The sequence below is a fragment of the Oryctolagus cuniculus genome, chromosome 13, assembly GCF_051225735.1.
Source record: "Oryctolagus cuniculus isolate XC-2025 breed Fujian yellow rabbit chromosome 13, ASM5122573v1, whole genome shotgun sequence".
In the NCBI taxonomy this organism is placed as follows: domain Eukaryota; kingdom Metazoa; phylum Chordata; class Mammalia; order Lagomorpha; family Leporidae; genus Oryctolagus; species Oryctolagus cuniculus.
Genome location: NC_142879.1, coordinates 16860455 through 16888208, shown reverse-complemented (window position 1 = coordinate 16888208; position 27754 = coordinate 16860455). Strand labels below are relative to the sequence as shown.

The window sequence follows — 27754 nt, the reverse complement described above, 5'->3', positions numbered from 1 at the left end:
CGGGTTGGCACAGCGCTGGCCATTGCAGCCATTTGGGGGAGTGAACCAGTAGATGGAAGACTCTCTGCCTTTGCCTTTCTGTAATCTGCTTTTCAAATAAATATTAAACCTTAAAAAAAAAAAAAGTTCCTGGAAAAACAAAACCAACATGTTTATTCTGGTGGAAATTTTTTTCAAATCATGTATTAACAAGAAGTCTTCAAGTTCACTGAAGATGCACATTATAACAAAAGATGCATTGATTTAAAATATTTTTGCATCGAGGCTGGCGCTGTGGCGCAGCAGCTTAAAGCCCTGGCCTGAAGCGCCGGCATCCTACATGGGTGCCGATTCTAGTCCTGGCTGCTCCTCTTCCGATCCAGCTCTCTGCTATGGCCTGGGAAAGTGTCCTTGGGCCCCTGCACCCACGTGGGAGACGCAGAAGAAGCTCCTGGCTCCTACTTTTGGATCGGCGCAGCTCCAACCGTTGCGGCCATCTGGGGAGTGCAGCAGCGACTGGAAGATCTGTCTCGCTGTCTCTACCTCTCTCTGTAACTCTTTCAAATAATAAAATAAATCTTAAAAAAATTTTTTGCATCAGAATAAACATATTTTAATTCCATTTTCCATGAACTTTTTGAAACAGCCAAGTATATATACATAAACATACAAATATATGTTTTTGGGAGAGGTCTATCTAAACTAGAATATTGTTACTCCAAAAATAAACCAGATCCCAACACTGAGGCTAAAACATCTTATAATGTTTCATCTATTTAAGTAGAGTAAATTGCAATAAATGTTTCAATTTTTAAAAGACAAATAGTCCTAGTTACTCTATACTTCTCTTAAAAAGTTATCAAAAATTCATTGCTCACAGGTCTGTAATGACCTTCCTAAGTATCTCAGCTTTTCCTACTTAGAATCTTTTCTTATAAATACAAGATTACTAACAAAAAGGAAATAAAGCTTTCACTATTCAAAAGCGAAGGACCTATTTCATAGGCAGTCTGCAACTTCTTCCCTCCACCTTAGCAAGTAGCTCCAAAAATTAGACAAAGAGAAAAGATATGCATCTGATATCATAGTGTATACTGCATATCAAGTCAAACAAAATAGGTTATAATATAGAATCAAGGCCGGCGCCGCAGCTCACTAGGCTAATCCTCCACTTAGTGGCACCGGCACACCAGGTTCTAGTCCCGGTCAGGGCGCCGGATTCTTTCTCGGTTGCCCCTCTTCCAGGCCAGCTCTCTGCTGTGGCCCAGGAAGGCAGTGGAGGATGGCCCAAGTGCTTGGGCCCTGCACCCCATGGGAGACCAGGAGAAGCACCTGGCTCTTGCCTTCGGATCAGCGCGGTGCACCGGCCGCAGTGCGCCAGCCGTGGCAGCCATTGGAGGGTGAACCAATGGCAAAAGGAAGACCTTTCTCTCTGTCTCTCTCTTATTATCCACTCTGTCAAAAAAAAAAAAAAAAAAAAAAAAAAAGAATCAAAGGATTTCATAGGAAAATTAATATGACAGAAGTATACCATAGACTAGATAAATCTTTGGATCAAGTCTACATAAAACCCTATTCCCACAGTTCTTTTCAAACAGACAGAAGCTGCTGACAATTTGTAGATGAGAATATATACATTTTTCAGGAAATACATGGGTATGGTAGTCATATATGCTTAACAGGGTATGTTCTGATAGCTGCATCATAACACTATTTTGCAATTGTGCAAATATCATAGAGTGTGCTTACACAAATCTGGGAAAGCACAATTTGAAAGGTGGGTTATCTTCCACACAGTCCTCCATTTCGCTGGCACACCAGCTTGGCAGGGTGTCTTTGCAGAGGCGCTGGGATCACTCGACTTCTGACTGTTCCTGGAGTAAACTGGCAGTGAATACTTCCTAATGTGCTTGAGGACCCTGGGGCTCTCCCTGTGCCAGATCAAGAGCTGTAGCCTGCAACATCGCCTCCAAGCGAGACTCTTGTCCTGACCTCAAAAAGCCTTAAAATCGGCACTGACTTGGCCTCCATATGAAGAAGTCCTTTCGGGCATATTTCCAGAACAGGGAGGTTTCAGCCACACTGAAGATTAGCTCTGGCAAGTAATTCTTCACAATCAGCTTACCTAGAGTTTCTGAAAATGCTTCAGCTGCCTTTACATCAGCACCCACAGACTCACCACTCACATTATGTAACAAGTAACAATATTTGGATCACTTAAATCACCCACAGCTAGCAGTAAACTCAACAGTTTAGTAATAGCAGGGTATTCATCTGTTTTATTGGGAGTAGAAAAGGCCATAAGATATATATAGGATAAGCATGGGCTTTGGAGTCAGAAGACAAAAGTTTAAATCCTAACATCATGATTTGTTACCTGTTCGGCTTTGACCAAATTAGCTCACTGTTTGGAATAAGTTATAGATCAGTTTCCTCATCTATCAAATAGGAATACTATCACCTAAATCACATATTACGTTAATAATTAACATTAATAAAGCACACCTAACTTTGCTCATCCTTTATTTCTTTTTCAAAGATTTATTTACCTATTTGAAAGGCAGAGCCACAGAGAGGCAGAGGCAGAGAGAGAGAGAGGTCTTCCATTAGCTGGTTCACTTCCCAAATGGCCACAACTGCTGGAGCTGAACCGATCTGAGCCAGGAGCCTGGAGCTTCTTCCAGGTCTCCCCATGCGTGTGGGGACCCAAGGACTTGGACCATCTTCCACTGCTTTCCCAGGCTATAGCAGAGTCGGGTTGGCAGTGGAGTAGCCGGGACTGGACCCAGTGCCCATATAGGATGCCAGCACTGCAGGCAGCGGCTTTACCCGTTATACCACAACATTGGCCCCCATCCTTTATTTCATACCCACAAGTGTATATCTTCAGTCCTATCCCATTTCCACACTGCATCTCTTTCAATCCCACATGACCTCTCACCTTACATCTTTTTTTTTTTTTTTGACAGGCAGAATGGACAGTGAGAGAGAAAGACAGAGAGAAAGGTCTTCCTTTGCCGTTGGTTCACCCTCCAATGGCCGCCGTGGCCAGCGCGCTGTGGCTGGCGCATCGCGCTGATCCAAAGGCAGGAGCCAGGTGCTTCTCCTGGTCTCCCATGGGGTGCAGGGCCCAAGTACTTGGGCCATCCTTCATTGCCTTCCCGGGCCACAGCAGAGAGCTGGCCTGGAAGAGGGGCAACCTGGACAGAATCCGGCACCCCAACCAGTTCTAGAACCCTGGGTGCCGGCGCCGCGGGAGGAGGATTAGCCTATTGAGCCGTGGCACCGGCTGATTCTTTATCTTTCATCAAAAATAAGAGGCTTAGAAATATCAGCTCAAGATTGTTAAGCTACAAAGTTTTTCCTTTCTTTTGAACCATTATTAGGCAAAAACATGTTTCAAAAGCATCAGGAAGAACAGATGGGAAGTGAATATCGAGCTCACGAAGCCCAGCAGAACAGGGTAAATCTAAGGAGCCATTTTTGCTCAGCTTTTAGTAATCAGCCACCAACTGATTAGAGTTGACATAAGGGATAAAATCTTTCCTTGCCTGTCCTGTTCTAGGCTCTTGTGTTCAACTCCCAACTCTGATAAAACAAAAATAATCTCAATTCTACTTTAAAAATGCCTCCTTCATTTCCCAGCCTCTATCTTACTTCATGCCTCTGGCTATTTCAACAGCCTTCCAAGTGGTACCTCTTACCACCTGAGTGACTTTCTGAAACAAATCTGATGATATCCTTTTTGGTTTAAAACCCTTATTGTTTCCAGTTTAACACACGCACTTGGTATAGCATAAAAGGCCATTCCTAACTGTCACCACCTAGCTCTGTGATTCTATTTCTCATCATCCCCCAATATGCACCTACTGCTCAAGCTACAATGAAACCTCTTGCTTTTCTGTAAATGCATCACACTCTTACACTCTTTCAACATGCCCATACACTTCCATACTCAAGGGGGCTTCAAAAAGTTCATGGTGAGCTGAGTATTCATCTGGCCCAGTGGTTAAGACACCAGTTGAAAGGCAATGTCCCACATCAGAGTGCCTGGGTTTGTGGCTGGGTCTGGCTCCTGATTCCGGTTTCCTCAGGCAGACATTGAGAGGCAGCTGTGATGGTTAGGTAATTGGGTTCCCAACCATGTGGGAGGCCTAGACTGGATTCCCAGCATCAGACCCCTGGCTACTGTGGGCATTTGGGGAATAAACCAGTGGATGGGAAGTGTTCTCTCTCTGTCTGGCTCTCTCTGTCTCTCAAATAAACAAATTAATTTTTTTATTCATAAAAAATGGAATTAAAAGATAAGTTTATTTTGGTACAAAAAATTTTTAAACTATGCACTGTTTTTTACCAAAAGATACATTTACCATTAACTTTTGAAAACTCACACAACACCTCACAATACAGCCCTCATTTCCCTACATGGGAAATTCCTTCATATTCTCCAAAACTCAAGAGTAGGATCAAGTTTGGTGCCTCTATAGTCCTCAAATATATGCATTACAATTTGGTTAGATTTCTATAACCCACACTAGAAAGTGAGACACAGACAGGAACCCTTCTTAATTATAGTAGAGAGTACAAAGTATATTACAGAAGCTCCTTATATAAACTGAATAAATTAATGACTGAATACTGAATTCAGTTTTATTATAAACATAAAAAGCTTTTGTGAAATCATCCGGTAAAATAAGCACCATTCATCAAATCATTTCTATGAGAAAGTAAACTTGGAATTCTAAATAAATGATTACAAATCGACTCTAATGTGAAAAACATGATTGTAAGACATCAAATGATGTGAACTTGTACCAGAATATGTACTAGAAACAATGGAATTCAAATTAGCTACATGATGAGTAGAAAACAGTTCTGGCACTGTGCATGATGAAGAAAACTCTATTCACCAATTGCTATGAGAATTGAAATAATTTTTCCAAGACAAGTTTTACTTATAAATCTGAAAGGCATTCTTATATTATGGGGCCAGAAATTAACATTTCATCTCTTACTATTTAATAATAAATTTATATAATCCCTTTCCTCTGAAGTGGAATTTTTAATCTTCTTAAACAGGGGAAAGCTTTTTTAAAGACTCTACATGAGTAAATTATACTGAGTTCCAACAGATGGTGGCACCATGGGAATCCCTAAGAATAGCTGCCAAACAGTACCCGGATGTTAAGAAAGAAAAGGAGAAGAGAGACAACACAGTGTTCCTGAGATCTGCTTCTCTGTTCTCAATACCTTTTGTGTACCCAGCAAAAATAGTAACTGAAGGATTACCACACACGTCCTAAAATATCAAGAAATTCACGTCCACCCAGACTTCATCAAAACCAGGCTTTATTCTCTATCAGCTATAGTTACTTCCACAGTATATGAAATGAACATAACCTTTCAGAAAGGATGAGAAAGCGTGAAATACCTTGGAAAGATGCTTGGGCAAATTATCAGGACTTCAAACAAGCCACCAGGATTCCAGACAGCACTCCACTTCTACTGTCTTCCACCTCACCATTTCCTACCTACCTACTACCTAGTGCCTAGGTAGAGTCAAAAGTACAATGTAATGGTTAAGAATATAGGATTTATTATTAAAGCAGAGATGGTCAGAATCCTGCCTTTACTATTTACTGCACTTGCTCTGAGACTTTAATTATGCTCTCAAAGTCTGTGTCTTCATCAGTTATCACAGAGATATACTATTCTCAAGGTTGTTGGAAGAATTAAATTATATGTGAGAGTAAGTGAAGTGTAAGCACACTAAGTGCCACACAGTAAACCAAACAAAAAGAGCTACCACATAGTCTGACAAGTGGACAGGCAGAATCATAAAGGTCTGAGAATCAACAGATTGCGGCAATTTACACCAACCTGACATTACAACAGTTAACAGAGTTTTCAAAGTGGTTTTGCAAATTTTATTTATTTAATAGAGGCAGAGAAAAATCAACAATAACAAAAAACAAGAAGCCTAAAAAGACAAGAAACAGTGAATGGTATGAAAACTTACTCTACAATCCTGTAACCCACAAAAAAGGCTAAAATTTCTAAACTTTGATTCATGTCCTCTTCATAATCTAACCACAAACTATTTTTCAGCTTCATCTCACATTTATCCTTCTATATAGTCAACACTTTGTGATACATAATATACCTTCACAGTTCAAACTTGGATCAAACAATTCCTTCAACCCAGTCACCATTCTCACCCCATTCCTTTTCCTATCTATTGTAATCCCATCAATCATTGCATCCCATGATATCTTTCTTGATTCTCCTCAGTAGAGACCATCAACTTTAGCTCCAGGTTCCTAATGTCTATTGTTTAAACTTAAATTCAGAGCAGTTATTTCAGGCTAATAAGGGTTTTCCCCCAGTCTTGTTCCTCACTACATTTTTAGTTCAACATCATTCAAGTTGGAGGTACGAGTGGTCAGCAGGATGCACAGATAATAAAATCTGATAAAGGGGCTGGTGTTGTGGCATGGTGGGTAGAGCCTTCACCTACAAGGCTGGCATCCCATATAGGCGCTGATTCGAGTCCTGCTTGCTGCACTTCTAATCCAGCTCCCTGCTAATGTACCTGGGAAAGCAATGGAAGATAGGCCTAGTGCTTGGGCCCTAGCACCAGTGTGGGAGACTCAGAAGAAGCTCCTGGCTCCTGGATTCAGTCTGGCCCAGCCATGACCACTGTGGGAGTCATTTGGGGAGTGAACCAAATGGCTGCAGATGGAAGATTGCTCTGTCTCTCTCTGTCTCTCCCTCTCTCTCTGTAACTGTGCTTTTCAAATAAATAAATCTTAAAAATATGATAAAATAACATCTCATTACATAGGAATATACTTGAGAGTAAAAAACATTTCCATCATTTTTCTACATTTTAATCACAGCTTTATTGGCCTGCCCATTATAGTACAATAAAGCAGTATAATGTGACTAGCACAGAAGTATAGTAACTTTTTAGCTTAGCTATTCTGGAAAACCAGAAATATCCATTGTAATGATATATCTGTCCACTTTAATTTTCACTAAGTAAACAGAACATTCCACTTCTTTTTGCTATTCATTAAAAGGACTTCAAAATAAATTTTTGAATGTCAGTCTCATAAAAATATTTGACTAAATAAGTCTTATCTTACAATTCACATATGAAAATCAATCTTATTATTTCATATTACACATACTATAAGTATGTACATATATCCATTCACTTAAGAGTTTTATAGATATCAACTCCTATTTCTTATATACACAAATGTGGTTAGAAAGTTAATTCACAACCAACAGTCCAACCCATAACAGTCTAGTTTAAATAATAATTGGGTAAATATGATTCCAAATGTGTACATGAGCAAATGTGCTTCAGGTTACAGCAATGTAAATTAGAAAGTCACAATTCCAGCTCATTCAGAGTCTTATTCCAATTTTGCTACTAAATAGCAGAGCTACCTTTAGCAAATCATTTAACATTTCTAAGCCCTTGCTAAGTATTAAACCTGTGAAATGACTCTGGATTAGATCAGTATTTTCCTCACATCCTTGATCATAAAAATCACCCTGATTATTGTGATAAATTCACATTCCATCCCTCCTCAAAAGGCTCTAACTTAACAGCTCTGACTGCAGGGCCACAGAACTGCATTTGAAGCTTACCAGGTAGCTTTCAGGGAGTTTTATGTGCACTGGATCCTGATTTTTAAGGTTCCCTCTGAAAGCTGTAAAATTATATAAATTTAAGATTTTATGACACTGATCAAACTCCCCAGCTCAACCTGATAAAATTAATGCAATCCCCATACAATTTTTTTTTACTGTGAATAAAGTTCAAAGCTTTCCTGTATTCTTAAGCTACCATCTTTAGCATTTGGCTCCATTTGCCACAACATCTTCCATTTTCACATCACCCTGAATACCAGTATTTATTTTGATAAATAATTTGGTACATAACATAATTTGGGCTGGAACAAATTTTGGTTGCAAAATGTTCACCTGTGGGGAGCAACTCGGACTAGACTAAGTTACTGGAATTAAGACTTATTCTATGCATCTGCTCTCCCACAATATGGCGCTGTGAGAGGAGTAAACAACTTTTACACAGCTGCCTCCAGTTCGACCAGTAACCTGCAGGAGCTGATCCTGCTCCTGATTGGAGGAGAGCAGCGTACTCGGCGTGTGGGTAGCAGAGTTGGGATTGATGGAAGAGGACTATAAAGGAGGAGAGAGACAACATGCACCAGGAACATCTAAGGGGAACATCCGGATAACATCTGAGCAGCCCCCGAGAGAGCCGGCTGGCGGTGTGCCGCTCCCCCGCGGAAGTGGGGAAAGTGGCAGGGGGAACCGCCCTTCCACGGAGGTGGAAGGAACATCAGCCAACCCGGGAAGGGCCGAGCAGACAAAAGAACAACGCAGGGTCCTGTGTCGTTCCTCCGCGAAAAGGGGGAGCGACATTCACCTATGATTTTAACATCTACAACTTTTTCTCTGGTCACCACTCAGCCATACGTTAAATGTTATCTCAAGCATATATTAATGTTGGCTCTCAGAACTGTTCATTTTTTAACCCTGTAACTGCAGAGTTGTCCCTTGGCATCCATGCAGGATCAGTTCCATGGACACCAAAATCTGTGAATACTCAAGTCCTCTATCTTATAGCATAGAGTTTATATACAATCTACATATATCCTCCCATATACTTCAAATCACATCTAGGTTACTTATACTTAATACAGATCTGCAGTTGGTTGAATATGAAGAAGCGGAACCCAAAGATATGGAGAGCCAAATGTATACTGTCTACAATTGTACTTTATTCACATACTTGTAATATTCTTTAGACAGATCACAATTACAACTCCTTCCAGAAGTCTTACAGATAATGCTTATGTGCTGAAATAAACTTCAAGGTATTACGAACTTTAATTACTGACTTTCAAACATAATGTAAGAAAATACATTTTCAGTAATATGAATACAGAAGACTTTTTTTGTTTATTTATTTTATAGGCAGAGACAGGCACTTCTACCCTACTTCACTCCCCTAAATGTCCACAACAGCCAGAGTGGGCAGGCTGAAGTCAGAAGGAGGAAACTTAATCCTGGCCTCCCAGATGGGTGGCAGGTAACCAACTACTGGAGCCATCACTGCTGCTTCTCAAGATGTGCATTAGCAGGAAGCTGGAATTGGGAATGAAGCTAGGACTTGAACCCAGAACCTCTGATACAGGATGTGGCCATCCAAAGCAGTGTTCTAACCTTTGTGCATTGCAGGCATCCCATATGGATGCCGGTTCAAGTCCTGGCTGCTCCACTTCCAATCCAGCTCTCTGCCATGGCCTGGGAAAGCAATGGAGGATGGACCAAGCCTTTGGGCCCTTGCACCCACATGGGAGACCAGGAAGAAACACCTGGCTCCTGGCTTCAGATTGGTGCGGCTCCAGCCATTGCAGCCATCTGGGGAGTGAACCAGCAGATGGAAGGGCCCCCCTCCCTGCCTCTGCCACTGTGTAATTCTGCCTTTCAAATAAATAAATGAATAAATGAATAAAGCTAGAGCTCTTTCTCTCTCAAAATCTGTCTTTAAAACCACTTTAAAGTTTTAATTTAAAATGTTTTATTCGCAAAAGCATTTTAAAAGCTACAATCTTAAAACTTTATTACATTGCTTAAAAGCATACATTTACCAAAATAACATTTTTAATATAAAAATGCCTCTCAATCCCCACCACAAAATTAATAAGATTTGTTTATTAGTCAAACTTGCTTTTTTATAAAGACTGGTTATTAAAATGAACCACAGAAGATATCCTAAAACTTTGGACTGCCATTATAGGATACTCTAATTCAGTCATTTAGAGAAGCCTTCAATATTCATTCTAATTTACTAAATCTGCTTAAAGGCTAACAGCAGGATACTCATTTTTCTTGAAAAATTTGACCACCAAAAATATCTAGGAGACATGTAAGGCACTCTACTTTAGGGAATGATCATTTCCATATGAATTTTTTAAAATTTATTTATTTATTTGAAAGTCAGAGTTACACAGAGAGGAGAGGCAGAGAGAGAGAGAAGTCTTCCATCGATGGTTCACTCCCCAATTGGATGCAACGGCCGGAGCTACACCAATCCAAAGCCAGGAGCCAGGAGCTGCTTCCGGATCTCCCACGTGGGTACAGGGGTCCAAGGATTTGGGCCATCTTTTACTGCTTTCCCAGGCCATAGCAGAGAGCTGGATAGGAAGTGGAGTACCCAGGACCCGAACTGGCACCCATACGGGATACCGGCGTTTCAGGCCAGGGCATTAACCCACTGCACCACAGTGCTGGCCCCTAAATTTTTTAAATTTTATTTGAAAGGCAGACAAAGCTCCCATCTGCTGGCTCACTACTCCCCAAATGCCTGCAAAGACCAGAGGCTAAGCTGGGAACCAGGAATTCCACTGGTTATCCCTCAGGTGGCAGGAACCCAATCACTGTAACTGCTGTCTCCCATAGTCCACCCCAGGGAAGCTGGACCTAGGAGCAGAGCTGGGACTCAAATGAGACACTCCAATTCAGTAGGGGATACTCCAATCGGTGGCTAAATCACCAGGCCAAACACCCATTTAAAAATAAGGCCAGCACTGTTGCATAGTGGGTAAAGCCACGACCTGCAACACCAACATCCAATAATGGGAGCCGATGTCCTGGCTGCTCCACTTCTGATCCAACTCCCTGATCATAGTTCAGGAAAAGCAGCAGAAGACAGCTGAAGTGCTTGGGCCCCTGCCACCCACGTGGGAGACCAAGATGAAGCTCCTGGCTCCTGGCTTTGGCCTGGCCCAGCACTGGCCATGGTGGCCATCTGGTGAGTAAACCAGCAGGTTAAAGATCTCTCTCTCTCTCTGTTTCTCTATCACTTTCAAATAAAGAAACAAATCTTCAAAAATAAATAACAAAAAATTAAATAGTATAATTATATTAAAAAGTTAAAAGTACAGAAATAAACCAAGTAAAAAATAAGTTTCCATTTATCTCTTCAACCCATTTTGATCTCATTCCCCAGAGGAAAACAAGTAAGTTTCCATTTATCTCTCCAATCGCATTCTCCAGAAGAAACCAAAATTAACAAAGTTTGGTGTATAATCTTCTAAAAAAAACCCACCAACTCAATATACTCACAGATAATTCACTGGGAATTTTATATTCTCTGAGACTTTGATCAAAAGAATTGGTTGGTAGTAACATTATTTCTTAAGATGTTAACGTAATGCTTTTGCCACCACTATACATTGTTTTCCCCAAAAAAAGCTGTGAGGCAGCACACAGGAATAAACATGCCAAAATTACCAAAAGAATAGAAAGGTAGAAAATGCTGGTGAAGGGATCAACACCTTCAGTGCAATTTTAAAGTAACATTTTTTGTGATCCTTCCCAAAAAGCAAAAGATAATACTTATATAACTCTTATTTTACTCTAAAAAACAGCAAAATAAAACAGTGGTTTGCTAAGGAACAATTTTTCACCAGTAATTTGGGAAATTTTCTCACATAGGTTTTAGGAAAATTATAACATAATATTATAATACCATCAATCAAAACATCACAATAATTGGAGAACTTTAAATTGTTATCAAAATGTAAAGTATAAGGTTAAGAAGAGATGGAAGTTCCCAAGTTCTAACAACCCACAAGAGCTAGAACTAGTAAGACAACTACAGAAACAGGGAAATTTTGTATTATTTAAATTACATTCCTTAAATATTATTTAAATGCATTCACAGCTATCAACAGGATCAACACAGTGTGAAAGAAGCCTGAGTAATGCAATTAGCTGTCCACCAAACCTCTCATTTTAAAGTTAATTCTGCATCTTCATACTCTATCTGCACACATACAAACTGCACTAAAAATATAGCTAATATGGTAAGTTTGTTACATTATTAAAGAGGATCTAAAATAGATGACCTACTTAAGGACAAATAGGTTATCTAATGCCTATGTATCCATGCTGAAGAGCAGTTACTAAGGAAACAAGGATTCACGAAGTCATCCAAGTGCTTTCAACTATTCGCTTGGCCTTAAGATAGTGGAGGTTAAGTCATCAATGGGAGCAACCAAGTAGTGGAGTGATTCTGGAGGAGCTAAATGTGACACATACTGACAGGACATCTAATCAGAATGTTGCTTGCCCATGGTGCTGACAAACTGTTCACATACATGAGATGTATACAAAGCAGATGCATAAAAGTCAGAGGATACTCATAAGGTGAATTTGGAGCTGTCAATAAAAGTTGAAATCTCATATCTAAAAATAATAATTGGTAGTTATCACTAATAATTCTACTGGAAATCTGTAACTAAATTCCATTAACTACTCTTGAATATTATTCTCTATTTCTTAGTAGTATCAAAATAAGTTTTTTAAAGAAGGAAAACAGGTAGAAAGCAAAGTAGGTCACACTTAATTTAGTACTAGACTTGTAAACTAATTTTCCCCCTCTTAAATCTCATAATTTCTTGATAAATTCTTCTATATGTAACCCTCCACTTCTTGTAAAGCAAGATGACTACTCTAAGATCAGATTTAATAAAATGCACAAAATTATTTTTCTTTCTAATACCATTTTTGATGATATCTAGTTTGTGAAACTTTAACAAAAGCAGTAAAACAGACTGAAAAAGCATTAGCTTAAACATTTGGATTTATGTCTCCAGTGACCATTAGAGTTCTCCTGTACACCTGTCCCACGCCAGGTTAGAGCCCTTCTGCATGTGTTTTTTACAAGAATGAGTTAATAAATATTAAACAAACTAAAGTATCTGATACACAGAAATTTACCAAGAAGTTTTTCAATCACATAAGCGAGTACTATAAAGAATGCACTTTCTGTCCCCAGTCTCTACTAGGAAAAAATAAGTTTTTAAATAAAAATTACATTAAAGTAGCTGGAGACTATGTAATTGTTTCCTTCTGGTATTAGATGGCAACAAACATTCCAAAATAGTCTATTAAAATCTTTCTGAATTTAGAAATGAAGTTTGTTTAAAAAGTTTTTAAAATTCTAGGCAGAGATAATTTAATTTCAAAACATTTCCCCTCTGTTTTACAGTACAATTCATACTTAAGAATATGCACTTCAAACTTAAAATAATCTTGGGTATATAAAGACTCACCATCTGTATGGGTTTCTTGTGGAGATCTCGTTCAGTTACCAACTTTTCCTGGTCGGTGACATAAAGACCTTTCTGTGCTAAGGCTTGCATTACAGCATCATGGCCCAAAAGGGGCTTTGCAGCATCACTCTTGAGAATGAGACTCCCAGCACGACAGTAAAGTTCAGCAGATAGAAGCAAATTAACAACAGGTGGTTTGATGTGTTCCTGGTCATACTGATCTGTGTAAAATGGTTCTTGAAGTTCCTCTGGCACATTTTCTATAAAGATTAAGGAAAAATATCTCTTATAAGGTTTTTATAAAAGAAACAAAATTTAATTTAATAATTAGTATTTACATCACATAAGGTTTCCTCTAAAAATAACAATAATCTTTAAATGACAAGATGATTTATAATTCCTTGGCATATAATCTACAATGAGAGAAAGGTACAAATTTCCTTTATAGGAGATGAGTATATCCCAAAAAGGGATTACAAAGAAAACAAGAAGAAAAGTTTTTTAGCCCAGTGGTTCTGGCAAAAGTTTTCCCACACACATAATCAAACCTGATACAGATAAGCTGAGATTCCTAAAAACTAATTTCAGTGAATATCCTCACATACAAGCGATCAACCAGGAAATGCACTACAACAGCTATTGGAAGAGATTGCTAAGCCTTGCGACCTCAGAATATGAAAAAAAAAAAAAAATTAGAGGCAGCATCAATTCTGGAAGCAATATCATTAACTCAGGTTTCAACAAGTTTGAAATGATTGTAAAAATACCCAATAAGCAGCAAGAGATACAGGACTCCGGAATGAGGTCAAAGGAGATGCATCAATCAGGGTTTTTGGTGACACCTAAAAATATTATTCTTACTTAATAACTGAAAATACTTTCCTTCCTTCATAGCCTTATTAAGTTAGCAGTGAGCCAATCTTAAACTTAATTTAGTTGCCTCAGCATTGTGAACTACAGAATATATAGTGCTGGTATTCATTTAAATTTTAGTATCACAGGAACTAATAGAGGCTAGTTTTTAGAACAACTGTAAAAAGTAAATTATCTCACTTTAAGATAACTTATAAAAATGTATGCACGATGGGTTTATATTTTCTGTATCAATTTAAAAATGACTAATATAGGTGATGTGGTATCTGAATATTAGCTGTGGAAATAGTGTTCCTTATCAAGATTATAAATGTATCTATTATACCTACATACATCCACCTAAAATTTACTTACCACTGTTAGATTCATTTTCACACATGATCTTTACAACACGGTGACACTGGCAAATCAGACCCTATACAGATAAATAACAACACTAGTAATACTTACTAAGGAACTTCTACGTGTCAGACACTCCTAAACACGATTCTGACATATAATCTTAACAACCTTCTTATCCCCATTTGAAAAATAAAGAAGAGAGGTTATCTTGCCTGAAAACACAAAACTGATAACAGAATTCTAGCTCTAAATTATCTAGATGAACAGACTCAAAACTAACAAGGGTTTGCCAGGATCCCAAGGTGAAGACAGGGGCTGAGGACTGTCTCCATTTTCTTAAGGCATACCCATAAGCCAAAGGAAACACTAAACAAATTGGGGAGGCAACCGACAGAATGGGAGAAAATATCTGCGAACCATGCAACTGATACAGGATTAATATCCAGAATGTATAAAGAGCTCAAGAAACTCAACAACAACAAAACCATCAATCCAGTTAAGAAATGGGCAAAAGACTTGAACACACATTTCTCAAAAGACGAAATTCAAATGACCAACACATGAAAAAATACTCATGATCACTAGCCATCAAGGAAATGCAAATCAAAACCACAGTGAGGTTTCACCTCACCTCAGTTAGAAATACATACAGAAATCAAAAAACAGGCCGGCGCCGCGGCTCATTAGGCTAATCCTCCGCCTTGCGGTGCCGGCACCCAGGGTTCTAGTCCCGGTCGGGGTGCCGGATTCTGTCCAGGTTGCCCCTCTTCCAGGCCAGCTCTCTGCTGTGACCAGGGAGTGCAGTGGAGGATAGCCCAAGTACTTGGGCCCTGCACCCCATGGGAGACCAGGAGAAGCACCTGGCTCCTGCCTTTGGATCAGCGCGGTGCACCGGCCGCGGCAGCCATTGGAGGGTAAACAAACGGCAAGGGAGGACCTTTCTCTCTGTCTCTCTCTCTCACTGCCCACTCTGCCTGTCAAAAAAAAAAAAAAAAAAAAAAAGAAAGAAAGAAAAGAAATCAAAAAGCAATCAATGCTGACAAGGATATAGGGAAAAAGGTACCCTAATCCACTGCTGGTGGGAATGTAAACTAGTACAACTATTATGGAAGACAGTATGGAGATACCTCAGAAATCTGAAAATTAGTCTACCACATGACCCAGCCATCTCACTCCTTAGAATTTACCCAAATGAAATGAAATCAGCATATGAAAGAGTTATCTGCATCCCCATGTTTATTGCAGCTCAATTCACAATAGCTAAGATATGGAATCAACACAGATGTCCATCAACCAATGACTGGATAAAGCAAATATGGTATATATACACTATGGAATACAACTCAGCCATAAAAAAGAATGAAATCCTGTCTTTCACAACAAAATAGATGCAATTGGAAACCATTATACTTGAAATAAGACAGTCCCAAAAAGACAAATATGTTTTCCCTGTTCTGTGGTAACCAAGAGTATTTAAAAATGTAGTGTATATGAACAAAATTGACTTGAGGTTTTATTACTGTTTATAGTCCTTGTCTCCACTGTTGAGGAACAGGGTTTTTTTCCTTCTTATTATTTGTTGAGTTCTTCACTTAGTGGAGGGTTAAGGTTATGATTATTAAATAAACTGACAGTATATCATTGTAAAAATTTAAAGAATTAGAAAAGAAGGAGGAAGGTGGGAAAGTGGGCAGGAGGGAGGGTAGAGTGGGAGGTATCACTATGTCCCTAAATCTGTTTGAATTTGTTTACCTTATATAAATTTTAAAAACTGAAAAAAATAAACCCCAAAGATTCATAGCAAACCAAAAAAAATTTCAAAAATATGACAAAAACAGATTTTTCAACCCCCAAAGAATGTAAAGCTACATACTAAATATTATAAAATAGGTCACTTGAGAAACAAGGTTTCTTTTTTTTTTAATGGGCATTAATCATGTCTTTTATAATGGCATTATATGGCACAATCAAAAGTCAAACTTTTTAATTCTGTTAAAATGGCAATCAAATACAAACATCAGTTATGAAGGAGACAAACATTCAAATAGCATTTCAACACTGTCCTCTCAAAACTATATCCTGCTCACATACTAAATACATTCATTCCTGTTGCTCCCCCTCTTCGCGGAGGAACGACACAGGACCCTGCACTGTTCTTTTGTCTGCTCGGCCCTTCCCGGGTTTGCTGCTGGTTCTTCCCGGGTTGGCTACCGACCAACCCACCTCCGTGGGAGGGCGGTGCCCCCTGCCACTTTCCCCACTTCCGCGGAGGAGCGGCACACCGCCAGCCGGCTCTCTCGGGGGCTGCTCAGATGTTCCTCGGTGTTCCTGGTGTATGTTGTCTCTCTCCTCCTTTATAGTCCTCTTCCACCAATCCCAGCTCTGCTACCCACAACCAAGCACGCTGCTCTCCTCCAATCAGGAGCGGGATCAGCTCCTGCAGGTTACTGGTTGAACTGGAGGCAGCTGTGTAAAAGTTGTTTACTCCTCTCACAGCGCCATATTGTGGGAGAGCAGATGCATAGAATAAGTCTTAATTCCAGTAACTTAGTCTAGTCTGAGTTGCTCCCCACAATTCCATCCCAATAGCCCCAATAAAATGTTAACATAGTCTAGGTGGCCGGCGCCGCAGCTCACTAGGCTAATCCTCCGCCTTGCGGCACTGGCACACCGGGTTCTAGTCCCAGTCGGGGCGCTGGATTCTGTCCCGGTTGCCCCTCTTCCAGGCCAGCTCTCTGCTGTGACCAGGGAGTGCAGTGGAGGATGGCTCAAGTGCTTGGGCCCTGCACCCCATGGGAGACCAGGAGAAGCACCTGGCTCTTGCCATCATATCAGTGCAGTGCGCCGGGTGAACCAATGGCAAAAGGAAGACCTTTCTCTCTCTCTCACTGTCCACTCTGCCTGTCAAACAAACAAAAAACACAACATAGTCCAAGTCCAGAGAATCAACTAAATCAAATATAGCAGAAAATCAAAAAATAATGAATTCTAAGTAAATTCCTCTTCAGCTGAGAGTCCATAAAATCTAACAAGTTACCTACTTCCAAAATACAATGGTGGGACAGATGCAGTATAAACATTCTCTTTCCAAAATGGAGCAGCAAGAAAGGAGAAACAGGTCCCAAGGAAGTCTAAAACCTAGTAGGTGGAATAACTAAACCATAAAACTTGAGAATAACGTCTGACTCCATTTCCTCCCTTCAGGGCGTACTGGGGTGGGAAATGAAGACCTCGGGAGCCCTGACTCTACGGCGTTGCTGACATTGGTCCATACAGCTCACCCAGGTTGGAGTCTCATGCCTGTAGCTCCCCCAGGCTGGCACTGTATATTGGTGGTTCTTCGCTTCTCAAGTCTCAGGGCAGACCTTACCCCACGGCTCTACTAGGCCTCGTGGAGAATCTCTTTAACCGATCTGGCCCTGTAACATACCTTGGAAGCAGCCTTTTTAAGAGAAACAAGGTTTCAAGAACTAAATATGTGGGCCAGCATTGTAGTGTAGTAAATGCTATTTGATGCCAGTATCCTGTATCTGAACACCAGTTTGATTCCCAGCTGTTTTGTTTCCCATCCAGCTCCCTGCTAATGTGCCTGGGAAGGCAGCAGAAGATGGTCCAAGCGCTTGGGCCTCTGCCACCCATGCGGAGACCAGAATGGAGTTCCTGGCAGCTTCAGCATTGCTCTGACTTGACTGTTGAGGCCATTTGGGGAGTGAACCAACAGATGGAAGATTTCTCTGTGTCCCTTCCTTTCTCTCTCTCGTTCTACTTTTCAAATAAATAAATTAATCTTTAAAAAGAAAACTAAATATGCCTACTAAGAGAGACCTATCCTGGAGTGTTGGTTCCAGTCTCAGTTGCTCCATCTCCAATCCAGGTACCTGCTAATGCACCTGGGATAAACAGCAAATTAAAAACAAACAAAACAAACAGACAAACAAACAAAAAAACACAAGCAAGTACTTGGGTCCCTGCCACCCATGTAGGAGAGCGGATGGAGTTTCAGGCTCCTGATTTCAGCCTGGCTCAGCCCTGGCTGTTGTGGCCATACAGGGAGTGAACCAGTGAATGAAGACCCATTTCTCTCCAACACTCTCCCTCTTTCTATCACTTTGCCTTTCAAATAAAAAAATTTTGGTTAAAAAAAAGAGAAAACTTTAAAAATGTCTATCATTTTACCAATGTTACACTTATTTTATTAAAACAACTTGCAATTATATCACATTTTTTAAAAAGTAAACTGAAACAGCATTTTTAAAAAATAAATAGGCAAAAATAAAGATCAGAAATTTTACTCTCTTCTTATCTCCCAAACACAAAAAGCAAGAAAGCAACACTTGTGGAAAAACTGAGTGAAATAATACTGCTAGAATTGCAATAAGAGACAAGTTTTTCTTGTATACCACATCATAAGCAGAAATCAGTTAATCATGTTATAAATCTTGGATAGGTCTAAGTTTTGACATTAACGTTCATGTGAAATGCTTGAGGTACAGGTAGAGGGAGTAGTGACAATATTGCTCAAGACAATTTTTTATAAAGCTAGGGTAGCTACTGTTTTATCCATATTCCACAAGTGGTAAAGATTTTCTTAAAATAATTAAAAGGCAGGAAGTAGGAGAGAAATGCATTTTATAAATTAAATATTATTGCACTAAATCATGAGAACATTGCCTTATTTTCCAAGTCTAAAAACAATTGTTTGTAATCATTGCTAATTAAAAAACTGTACATTTCAGAAAAAAATAAATCAGACTCTGAATTCAAAATTAACCAAAAAACATAAAAATGGTCAATAACATGGAAAAAAATTACAGAATCAGTAATCTAAGGAAGTTGTGAGACATGTCATGAATGACAAGGATATACTGAAATGAATACCTTCATACATGATCAAAGGGCAAGGACCATGTCTGTCCTATTCACCATGATATGAATTCCTCAGCACCTAACCCGGTGCCTGCTACATGGCAAGCACTCAATAAATATTTGACAAGTGAGTGAAAATTTTTTGTTGTTGTTGAAAATTCTAGTGATGGGGTTAGCATTGTGGCAAGTGGATTAAACACTACTTAGGACACCAGCATCCATATAGGAATGCCGGTTCCATTCTTGGCTGTTCTGCTTCTGATCCAGCTCCCTGCTAATGCACCTGGGAAAGCAGCAAAAGGCTCAAGTACTTGGACCCCTACCATGTTTCCCACATGAAAGACAAAAATGAAGTTCTGGGCTCCTGGTCCAACTCTAGCTGTTGCAGCCATCTGGGGAGTGAACTAACTCTTTCTCACTCTCTTCTCTGGCACTGCCTTTCAAATAAATGAATAAAAACTTAAAAAACAATCAATAAATTTAAAAAATTTTAAAAATAATAAAATTCTAGTCATAAGCCTCTGCCTGAAAGGATTCCCAGATTTCAAATTTTCTTTCAAAAATTCTTTCCCTTTTTCTGCACTAGCAATCCTAATTTATTCTTTGTACCCATTTTGAGAAAAGCAGCTTTCTCCAGGGCCATTTCATTTCTGTAATAGCATTCTCTCTTAAAATCAAACCTTTTTTTCAGTTAATCTATATTCATTTTGAAATTTGAGGAAAATCTGGCAATGGGAAAGTATGGGCCTTCAATTTAGAAAGAAAAGTCCTGATTTTATCACTCAACCTGGTAGGGGTCTTGAGTGGCAATAACTACCCTAAGTTCTATTTTCCCATGTTCCACAAAGTGGTGCTTTCTACTCCTCTGACTTCAACTTCCTCCACTTCCCCCTGCGCCACAAGGACACCCAAATCTTTCTGTTGTTGGAACATGCCAAGTTCATAGCTTTCAGCCTCTGCACTAGCTGTTACTTTTGTTCCTCCACCACCTAACCACACGGTTGGTTGGCTCTTTTCATTCAGATCTCAGTTATATGGCATCTTCTCAGACATACCTTCCATAACAACCCAATCATCCTATTTTAACCCTCTAGATAGCAAGTATTATTATTCAATAATATTTTACTTCTGCCTCTCCCATTATAATATGCCAAGAGGAGCACAACACTTCTCTATCCTGTGTCAGGAGTACCTACAACAGTGCCTGAAACACAGCACACTCCAGTATTTATTCAGAGAACACAAAGTCCCTAAACATAGAGCCTTGCCTTCACAGAAGGTACCAAGACAAGTCAGCTCCCTCTTTCCCCTCACTTCATTACCCAACAACGTGTCAAGTGCTGTAAAGTCCTCTACTGCATTCCTGAGCTTGAATTTCCACCTCCACTGCTCCCACTACTCTGAGACCTAAGCTCCTCTTGCCAACTCCAGATCCTCATAAGCCAGCAGCCCACTCAACTCTTCACTTGGATGTCACAAAGAAACTTCAAACTCAAAATAGGAGCCAGGTTTCTCAGTGACCAGGGGAGCTACAAACACAAGTGTGGAAAACGGAAAGACTAGAAGGAATGCTGAAGTGCTGGATGAAATGGGAAGTGTCAGTATGAAGACAAGGCATTTAAGATATATCTGTATCTAGGCCGGCGCCATAGCTCACTAGGCTAATCTTCTGCCTGCGGCGCCGGTACCCGGGTTCTAGTCCCAGTTGGGGCGCTGGATGCTGTCCCGGTTGTTCCTCTTCCAATCCAGCTCTCTGCTGTGGCCCGGGAGGGCAGTGGAGGATGGCCCAAGTGCTTGGGCCCTGCACCTACATGGGAGACCAAGAGGAAGCACCTGGCTCCTGGCTTCAGATCAGCACAGCGCGCCAGCCATAGCAGCCATTTAGGGGGTGAACCAACGGAAGGAAGACCTTTCTCTCTGTCTCTCTCACTGTCTAACTCTGCCTGTCAAAAATAAAAAAAAGATATATCTGTAACTCAATACACAAAGAGGTAGATGTAGTTATATGTCACTGTGCATATAAATGTGCCTCTAGTTCTTCATATTGCCTAAGGATTCCTCTTGGGATACTGCCAGCAGCCATGCCAGAATCTCATCATCCCAGCCATTCAAACCAAAGATAGAGGGGGACATTGTGGAATGAGGGCTTACCCCTCCAAAGCACTGTAAGGGAACATATGGAAGGAGGTGGTCCAGTTGTCCCCCTCAGAGCACTGGCTGCTTGGTCGGGTACAAAGGAGTGAGGAAGTTTGGCAAGAGCTGAGGTTATGCCTGGGAAGGGGCATGATGGCAATTCAGAAAGTGGCTCAGGGTACTGAAAACATCAATGTCATGCAAGACAAAGACTAAAGAAGGACTCCAAGCTAAAGGAGACTAAAGAAGCTTAACAACTAAATGCAATGCATGATCCTGGACTGCGTTGTGGAATGGGAAAGAAAATAGCAATAATGAACATTAAAACAACTGGTAAAACTGATACGAGCTGCAAATCAGATGATGTATCAAGTAAATTTTCTGATTTGTAACAGAGATTATGTAAGAGAAGTATCCTTCATTTCAGGAGATAAACACTCAAGTATACATGGGGAAGAGAACAAAATGCCCCTCTACTGCATTCCAAAATGGTTCAAAAAGTATTCCTTATATATACTTGTTTATATATATACACACACACACACATATAAATACATACAAATATTTGGAAAGAAGAGAAAGGGAGAAAGCAAGAATGATAAAACACAGGACAAAATGTTAACAGTTGGTAAATCTTGGTAAAGGCTATTTGGGAGTTCTTTGTACAATTCTTGTATGTTTGAAATTGTGTTGCAAAAAGTTACCAAACCTCAAAATCCAAAACCAATCTTTTCCCATCAATTTGACCCCCTTCCAGTATTCCCTACATGACTGAACTACATCACTGCCCATCTAGTTGTGCAAGCCAGAAACCATCAATAGAGTCTCCTTCCTTCTCCCTCAACCCCCAAATAAAATCCATCAGGAATCCAGTCCAAAGCCATGCCACTCTCACAATCTCAACTCACATTTCCCTGGTCTAGACCATCAGCACTTTTTATCTCTGCTAGCACATTTACCCCTAAATAATCCCACACTCACGCTTGTCCCCACTCCTAACCATTCTCTACTGTAGCCAGATTTTACTCATTTCCCATAAGTACATCTGTCATGTCACACATAACACCACTGTCACCCTGATGGTTTTCAATGATGCTACTTCTTGAGGGATTAAAGATCTTTCCTCTAGCCTAAAGATATGATCCTGTCCCTACAAGCCACATTCAGTTCCGGGAAACCATGTTCTCATCTGCTAAAAAGGCTTTGCACACTCTGGTCACTTGGTTTGGAATGTTCTTTCTCTTTATGCTTTAGACCCTTTCACATTCTCAGAGGCCAGTGATCCACTGGGATTGGTCCAATTTCACCTGAGTAAAGGGAAAGAATACAGCACTTATTCTGCCTTCCAAATGTCTAACTGTAATGTACTTTTTGAGATTATTCAATTATATTATAAAAGATAAATAAGATTGTAGCGAAATGCTTTAAGATTTCTTTAAAAGATGTATTTATTTGAAAGACAGAGTAACAGAGAGGGAGAGACAGAAACACAGAGACAGGGAGATCTTCCATCTGCTGGTTCACTCTCCAAATGGCCTCAATGGCGAGATCAAGGCTGAAGCCAGGAACCAGGACCTCCACCCTGGTCTCCCCTGTGGTGGCAAGTACTTGGGCCATCTTCTGCTGCCTTCCCAGGTCCATTAGCAGGAAGCTGAATCAGAGGCAGAGCAGCTGAGACTCAAGCCAGCACTCCAATATGGGATGTCACTTAACTTACTGTGCCACAACACCAGTCCCTTAAGATACCTTAAAGTAGATAAAGAGTTAACCTTGTTAGACACAGACTTGATAGGATGTTAAACAATGGTAAATAGCAGCATTTGTATGTAAAGCATAAAAAGGGATATCTAATATCCACAAAAGATATCTAATATCCACAAGGTACCTAGGTACTATTTATGATACAGTAAATATGCATGAGATTAAATAGTCAATGAAGGGGCTGGCACTTTGGTGTAGTAGGTTAAGCCTCTGCCTGCAGGGTCGACATCCCACATAGCCACCAGTTCGGGTGCCAGTTTGTGTGCCAGCTGCTCTTATTCCGATCCAGCTCTCTGCTACGGCCTGGGAAAGCTGTGAAGGATGGTCCAAGTGCTTGAGCCTCTGCACCCACAGGGGAGACCTGGAGGAAGCTCCTGGCTTCGGATTGGCCCAGCTCCAGACATTGCGGCCATTTGGGAAGTGAACCAGCAAATGAGGACCTCTCTCTCTGTCTCTCCCTCTGTCTGTAACTCTGCCTCTCAAATATAAATTAATCTTGAGGCCAGTGGGATAAAGCCCTGGCCTGTAGAGCTGGCATCCCACTCCACTTCCAATGCAGCTCCCTGCTAATGTGCCAGGGAAAGCAGCGGAAGATGGCCCAAGTCTTGGCACCCCTGCACCCATGCGGGAGACCCAGAAGAAGCTCCTCGATCCTGGCTTCGGATCAGCTAAGCTCTGGCCGCTGTTGCCATTTGGGGAGTGAACAAGTAGATGTCTTTCTATGTCTCTACCTCTCTCTGTAACTCTTTCAAATAAATAAATAAGATAATGAGAACTTAAGAGTTTGAATGTCATCATCATATTAAAATAAGTAAATATGGCCGGCGCCGCGGCTCACTAGGCTAATCCTCCGCCTTGCGGTGCTGGCACACCGGGTTCTAGTACCGGTCGGGGCGCCAGATTCTGTCCCGGTTGCCCCTCTTCCAGGCCAGCTCTCTGCTGTGGCCAGGGAGTGCAGTGGAGGATGGCCCAAGTACTTGGGCCCTGCACCCCATGGGAGACCAGGAGAAGCACCTGGCTCCTGCCTTTGGATCAGCGCGGTGCACCGGCCACAGCGTGCCGGCCGCGGCGGCCATTGGAGGGTGAACCAATGGCAAAGGAAGACCTTTCTCTCTGTCTCTCTCTCTCACTGTCCACTCTGCCTGTCAAAAAAATAAATAAATAAAAAAAATAAAAAAAAATAAGTAAATAAATCTTTTAAAACATAGTGAACACTAAATATGTATGAGCATCTAATATTCAGGAGTCCTTAATTCAGCCACTCATTGATGATGCCCATTCTGGTCTACAAGTCCTCTACCGAAGGAATATAAAACCAATGGCTATTTCTCAGGCTGAATGCCAAGCTGAGTCTGTCTGTGGCAGGCATTCTTGTTCCCTGTGACTCTCTGATATGTTAAGTTGTATGTCATTGGCCAATGTCTCTGAGGGTCTCTTGTTCAAACCTCAACTCTGCTCCTGGTGACAATACCATCAACAGGGAAGGGAAATGTGGCAGTCAGAGACAGATATATAAACACCATCTACCACTGGATTCAGAGTGGCCCTTCCTCTTCCCTGCCTACACCCTAACCTAAGTGTGCTAATTCATCCCATCTCTTTCCATCTGCTTCTCACTTTAAATCAAATTAACAAACCATATAATTTGAGCATTTTAAATCGTTGAGGGAGCTTTCCATTCTGTGGCCTCTGGGATAGTTTGACTGGTTTGTCCTTGGAGACTACCACTACATCTAGGTAATTTTCCACACAACATTCAGGGTAACCATATAATAAGGGAAGGTTCTTTTTAAAGGAATATTCCCCTAATAAATGAGGTCATGACAGAGAGATCATCTTAAATGCCTCCTAGGAGAGATACATACAAACTAGACAGTATACCCAAAACTGAAGGAAATCAATCCTCTAGAGCTGTCAATTTATAAGAAGTATAGTAGACAAAGAGAAACCTGTTAAACAATTACCACAGAAATCCAGACTATGGTTTCTTCAACAAATATGATCACACTGAAGGAAGATAAAATGATAATGGAGAGGGAGCTTTACATTAACATTTAAAAAAAAAACCTTGGAGAGACATATTGATCAGTTGTCAAGTATGGCCATTATCTGGATCCTGACTGGAAAAAAATGAACTGTAAAATAAATAAAAACAAAAGCATTTCCAAGACAATAAGAAGTGTTAATATTAATGCCATAGAATGTTATGTTGATGATGGCAGCCATAACAGCCATGGTTATTTTTTTAAGATGTACTTCTTTATTTGAGAGACAGAGTTAGAGAGGGAGAGACAGAGGTCTTCCATCCACCGGTTCACTCCCCAAATGGCCGCAATGGTTGGAGCTGGGCTGATCCAAAGCCAGGAGTTTCTTCTGGGTCTCCCACGTGGATGCAGGGGCCTAAGCACCTGGACCATTCTCTGCTTCTTTCCCAGGACATAAGCAGAGAGCTGGATTGGAAGAGGAGCAGCCAGAACACAAACCAAGACCTTATGGGATGCTGGCACCACAGGTGGAGGCTTAGCCTACTATGTCACGGCACCAGCCCCCATGGTTATATTTTAAAAGGAAGTCTTATGGTGGGCATTTGGCACAGTGGTTAATATACCATTTTGGACACCCTCATCCCATATTGGAGTGCCTGGGTTCAAGTACCAGCTCCATTACCAATCTGGCTTCCTATTAACACTCACCCTGGGAAGCAGCAGGTAATGGTATAAGTACTTGGGTCCCTGCCACTGATGTCAAATACCCTCCTGGTTTCAGCCTGACCCAAACTCAGCTATTGTGAGCATTTGGGGAATTAACCAGTAAGTGGAAGATTTCTGTCTCTCTGCCTTTTATATGATTTTGTAATTAATTACATAAAAACTTAACAGGCCAGCATTATATGCAGTGTGTTATGCTTCAGCTTGCAACACTAGCATCCCAAATCAGATAGCCAGTTCTAGTTCTAGATGCTTTGCTTCTAATCCAACTTCCTGCTAATGCACCTGGGAAAGCAATGGAAGATGGTCCAAGTACCTGAGCCAATACCACCCATGTGGGAGACACAGATGAGTTCCAGGCTCCCAGCTTCAGACTAGAGCGACTGCAGCAGTTATGACCATTTGGGGAGCGAGCTAGCAGATGGAGGATCTCTCTCACTCTCTACTACTCTGCATAATTAATAAATAAATATTTACAAAATTTTAAAGGGAGACTTTATGAGACAGGTGAATTGAAGGCAATGGTGGAGTGTATGAGATATAGTAATTTTAAAATATGTCCACCAATTCTTTGATATCTTTTCTTTAATAGCAAAGCTTAAACTGTCTCCTCTTTGGATATGAGTTGGATTTAGTGACTTACTGTCAATGAACAGAATATAGAGGTAGTGACAATGTATGATTTCTAAGATTATGTGATGAAAGGCATCATTTTCTTTGGGAAAATCCAGGTGCCCTACCAAAATGACATTTCAGAAGCCCTATGGAAAAACACATGTGACAAAGAGTCAAGGCCTACCAATGGCCATGTGAGCGAGTCATCTTTAAAGCAGATCCTCTGGGACTGGCATTTTGGCACAGCAGGTTAAGTAGCAGCCTACGACACAAGTACCCCATATGAGCGTTCGTTTGAGTCGTAGCTGCTCTGTTTCTGATCCAGCTCCCTGCTAATGCACCCAGGAAAGCAGCAGGAGATGGCCCAAGCATTAGGCCCTGCCACACATGTAGAAGACCCAGATGGAGTACCAGGCTCCTGGTTCCCCAGCCATTGCAGACATTTGGGGAGTGAGCCAGCAGATGAAAGATGTTTTTCTTTCTTTGTCTCTCTCTCTGCCCCTCTGCCTTTCAAATAAATAAATTTAAAAAAAAAAAAAAAGGCAAATCATCCAGCCTGTCAAGTCTTTACACTACAGCCCTAGTCAATGTCTTGACTACAACTTCATGAGATACTAAGCTAAGCTACTCTTGAATGCTTGGCACACAAAAGCTGAGATAATAAATATGTTAAGAAAACTGAATGAAAAGGGAGTCCTTGACATTTGGAGAAACATACTGATGCATTTATAGATGAAATGATATAGTATCTGGGATTTGCTTCAAATAGTTTGAGGGTTTGGGGGGGGCAGTGTTTATAGATGGATCAAGACTGGATAGCAATTGATGACTGCAGAGGTAGGGTGATGACTACGTGAAGTTTAATTGTTATTTTATATATTTGAGATCTCCTATAATCAAATGGCTATGTCTATTTAAAGAGAAAGAAAAAAGTGAGAGAAGAGTACTAGAACTTTCATTCAATGATCAAGGAAGAGCCCTGAACCACGTGGTAGAAGGATGTGAGACCTGGAACTACAGACCTCAACTGCATTTTCTACCATGAAAGAAGACAGCCCAAGGACTCAATCCACACATGGAGAAGGGCACAGTAAAAGGAATAACATAGTTATAGAGCTGGAGTTCTGACCAAATCAGTAGCAAAGCCCAGCTTATTTTACAACTTTTCTGGTTATATAAGCCAACACATCCTCCTCACTGTTAGCCAGTTTTAGTTGGATTTCTGTTACTTAAGTGAGGATATCATAACTGATATAATCCATTCACTTTCAACCTAGTCATGTTTCTGTCTCCATATCCCTCTTCATAATGTTC

The 27754-nt window shown here is 40.6% G+C and overlaps 1 protein-coding gene across 4 annotated transcripts in view; it reads right to left on the bottom strand.

Moving 5' to 3' along the window:
* CAMSAP2 (calmodulin regulated spectrin associated protein family member 2) overlaps positions 1-27754 on the bottom strand; it is a 119406-nt gene that overhangs the window by 81616 nt on the left and 10036 nt on the right. For all 4 annotated transcript variants that reach the window (XM_002717673.6, XM_008268684.5, XM_070055073.2 and 1 more), the window contains exon 2: positions 13143-13402. In XM_002717673.6, the coding sequence (XP_002717719.2) occupies positions 13143-13402 (260 nt within the window). The remainder of the gene's footprint in view (positions 1-13142; positions 13403-27754) is intronic.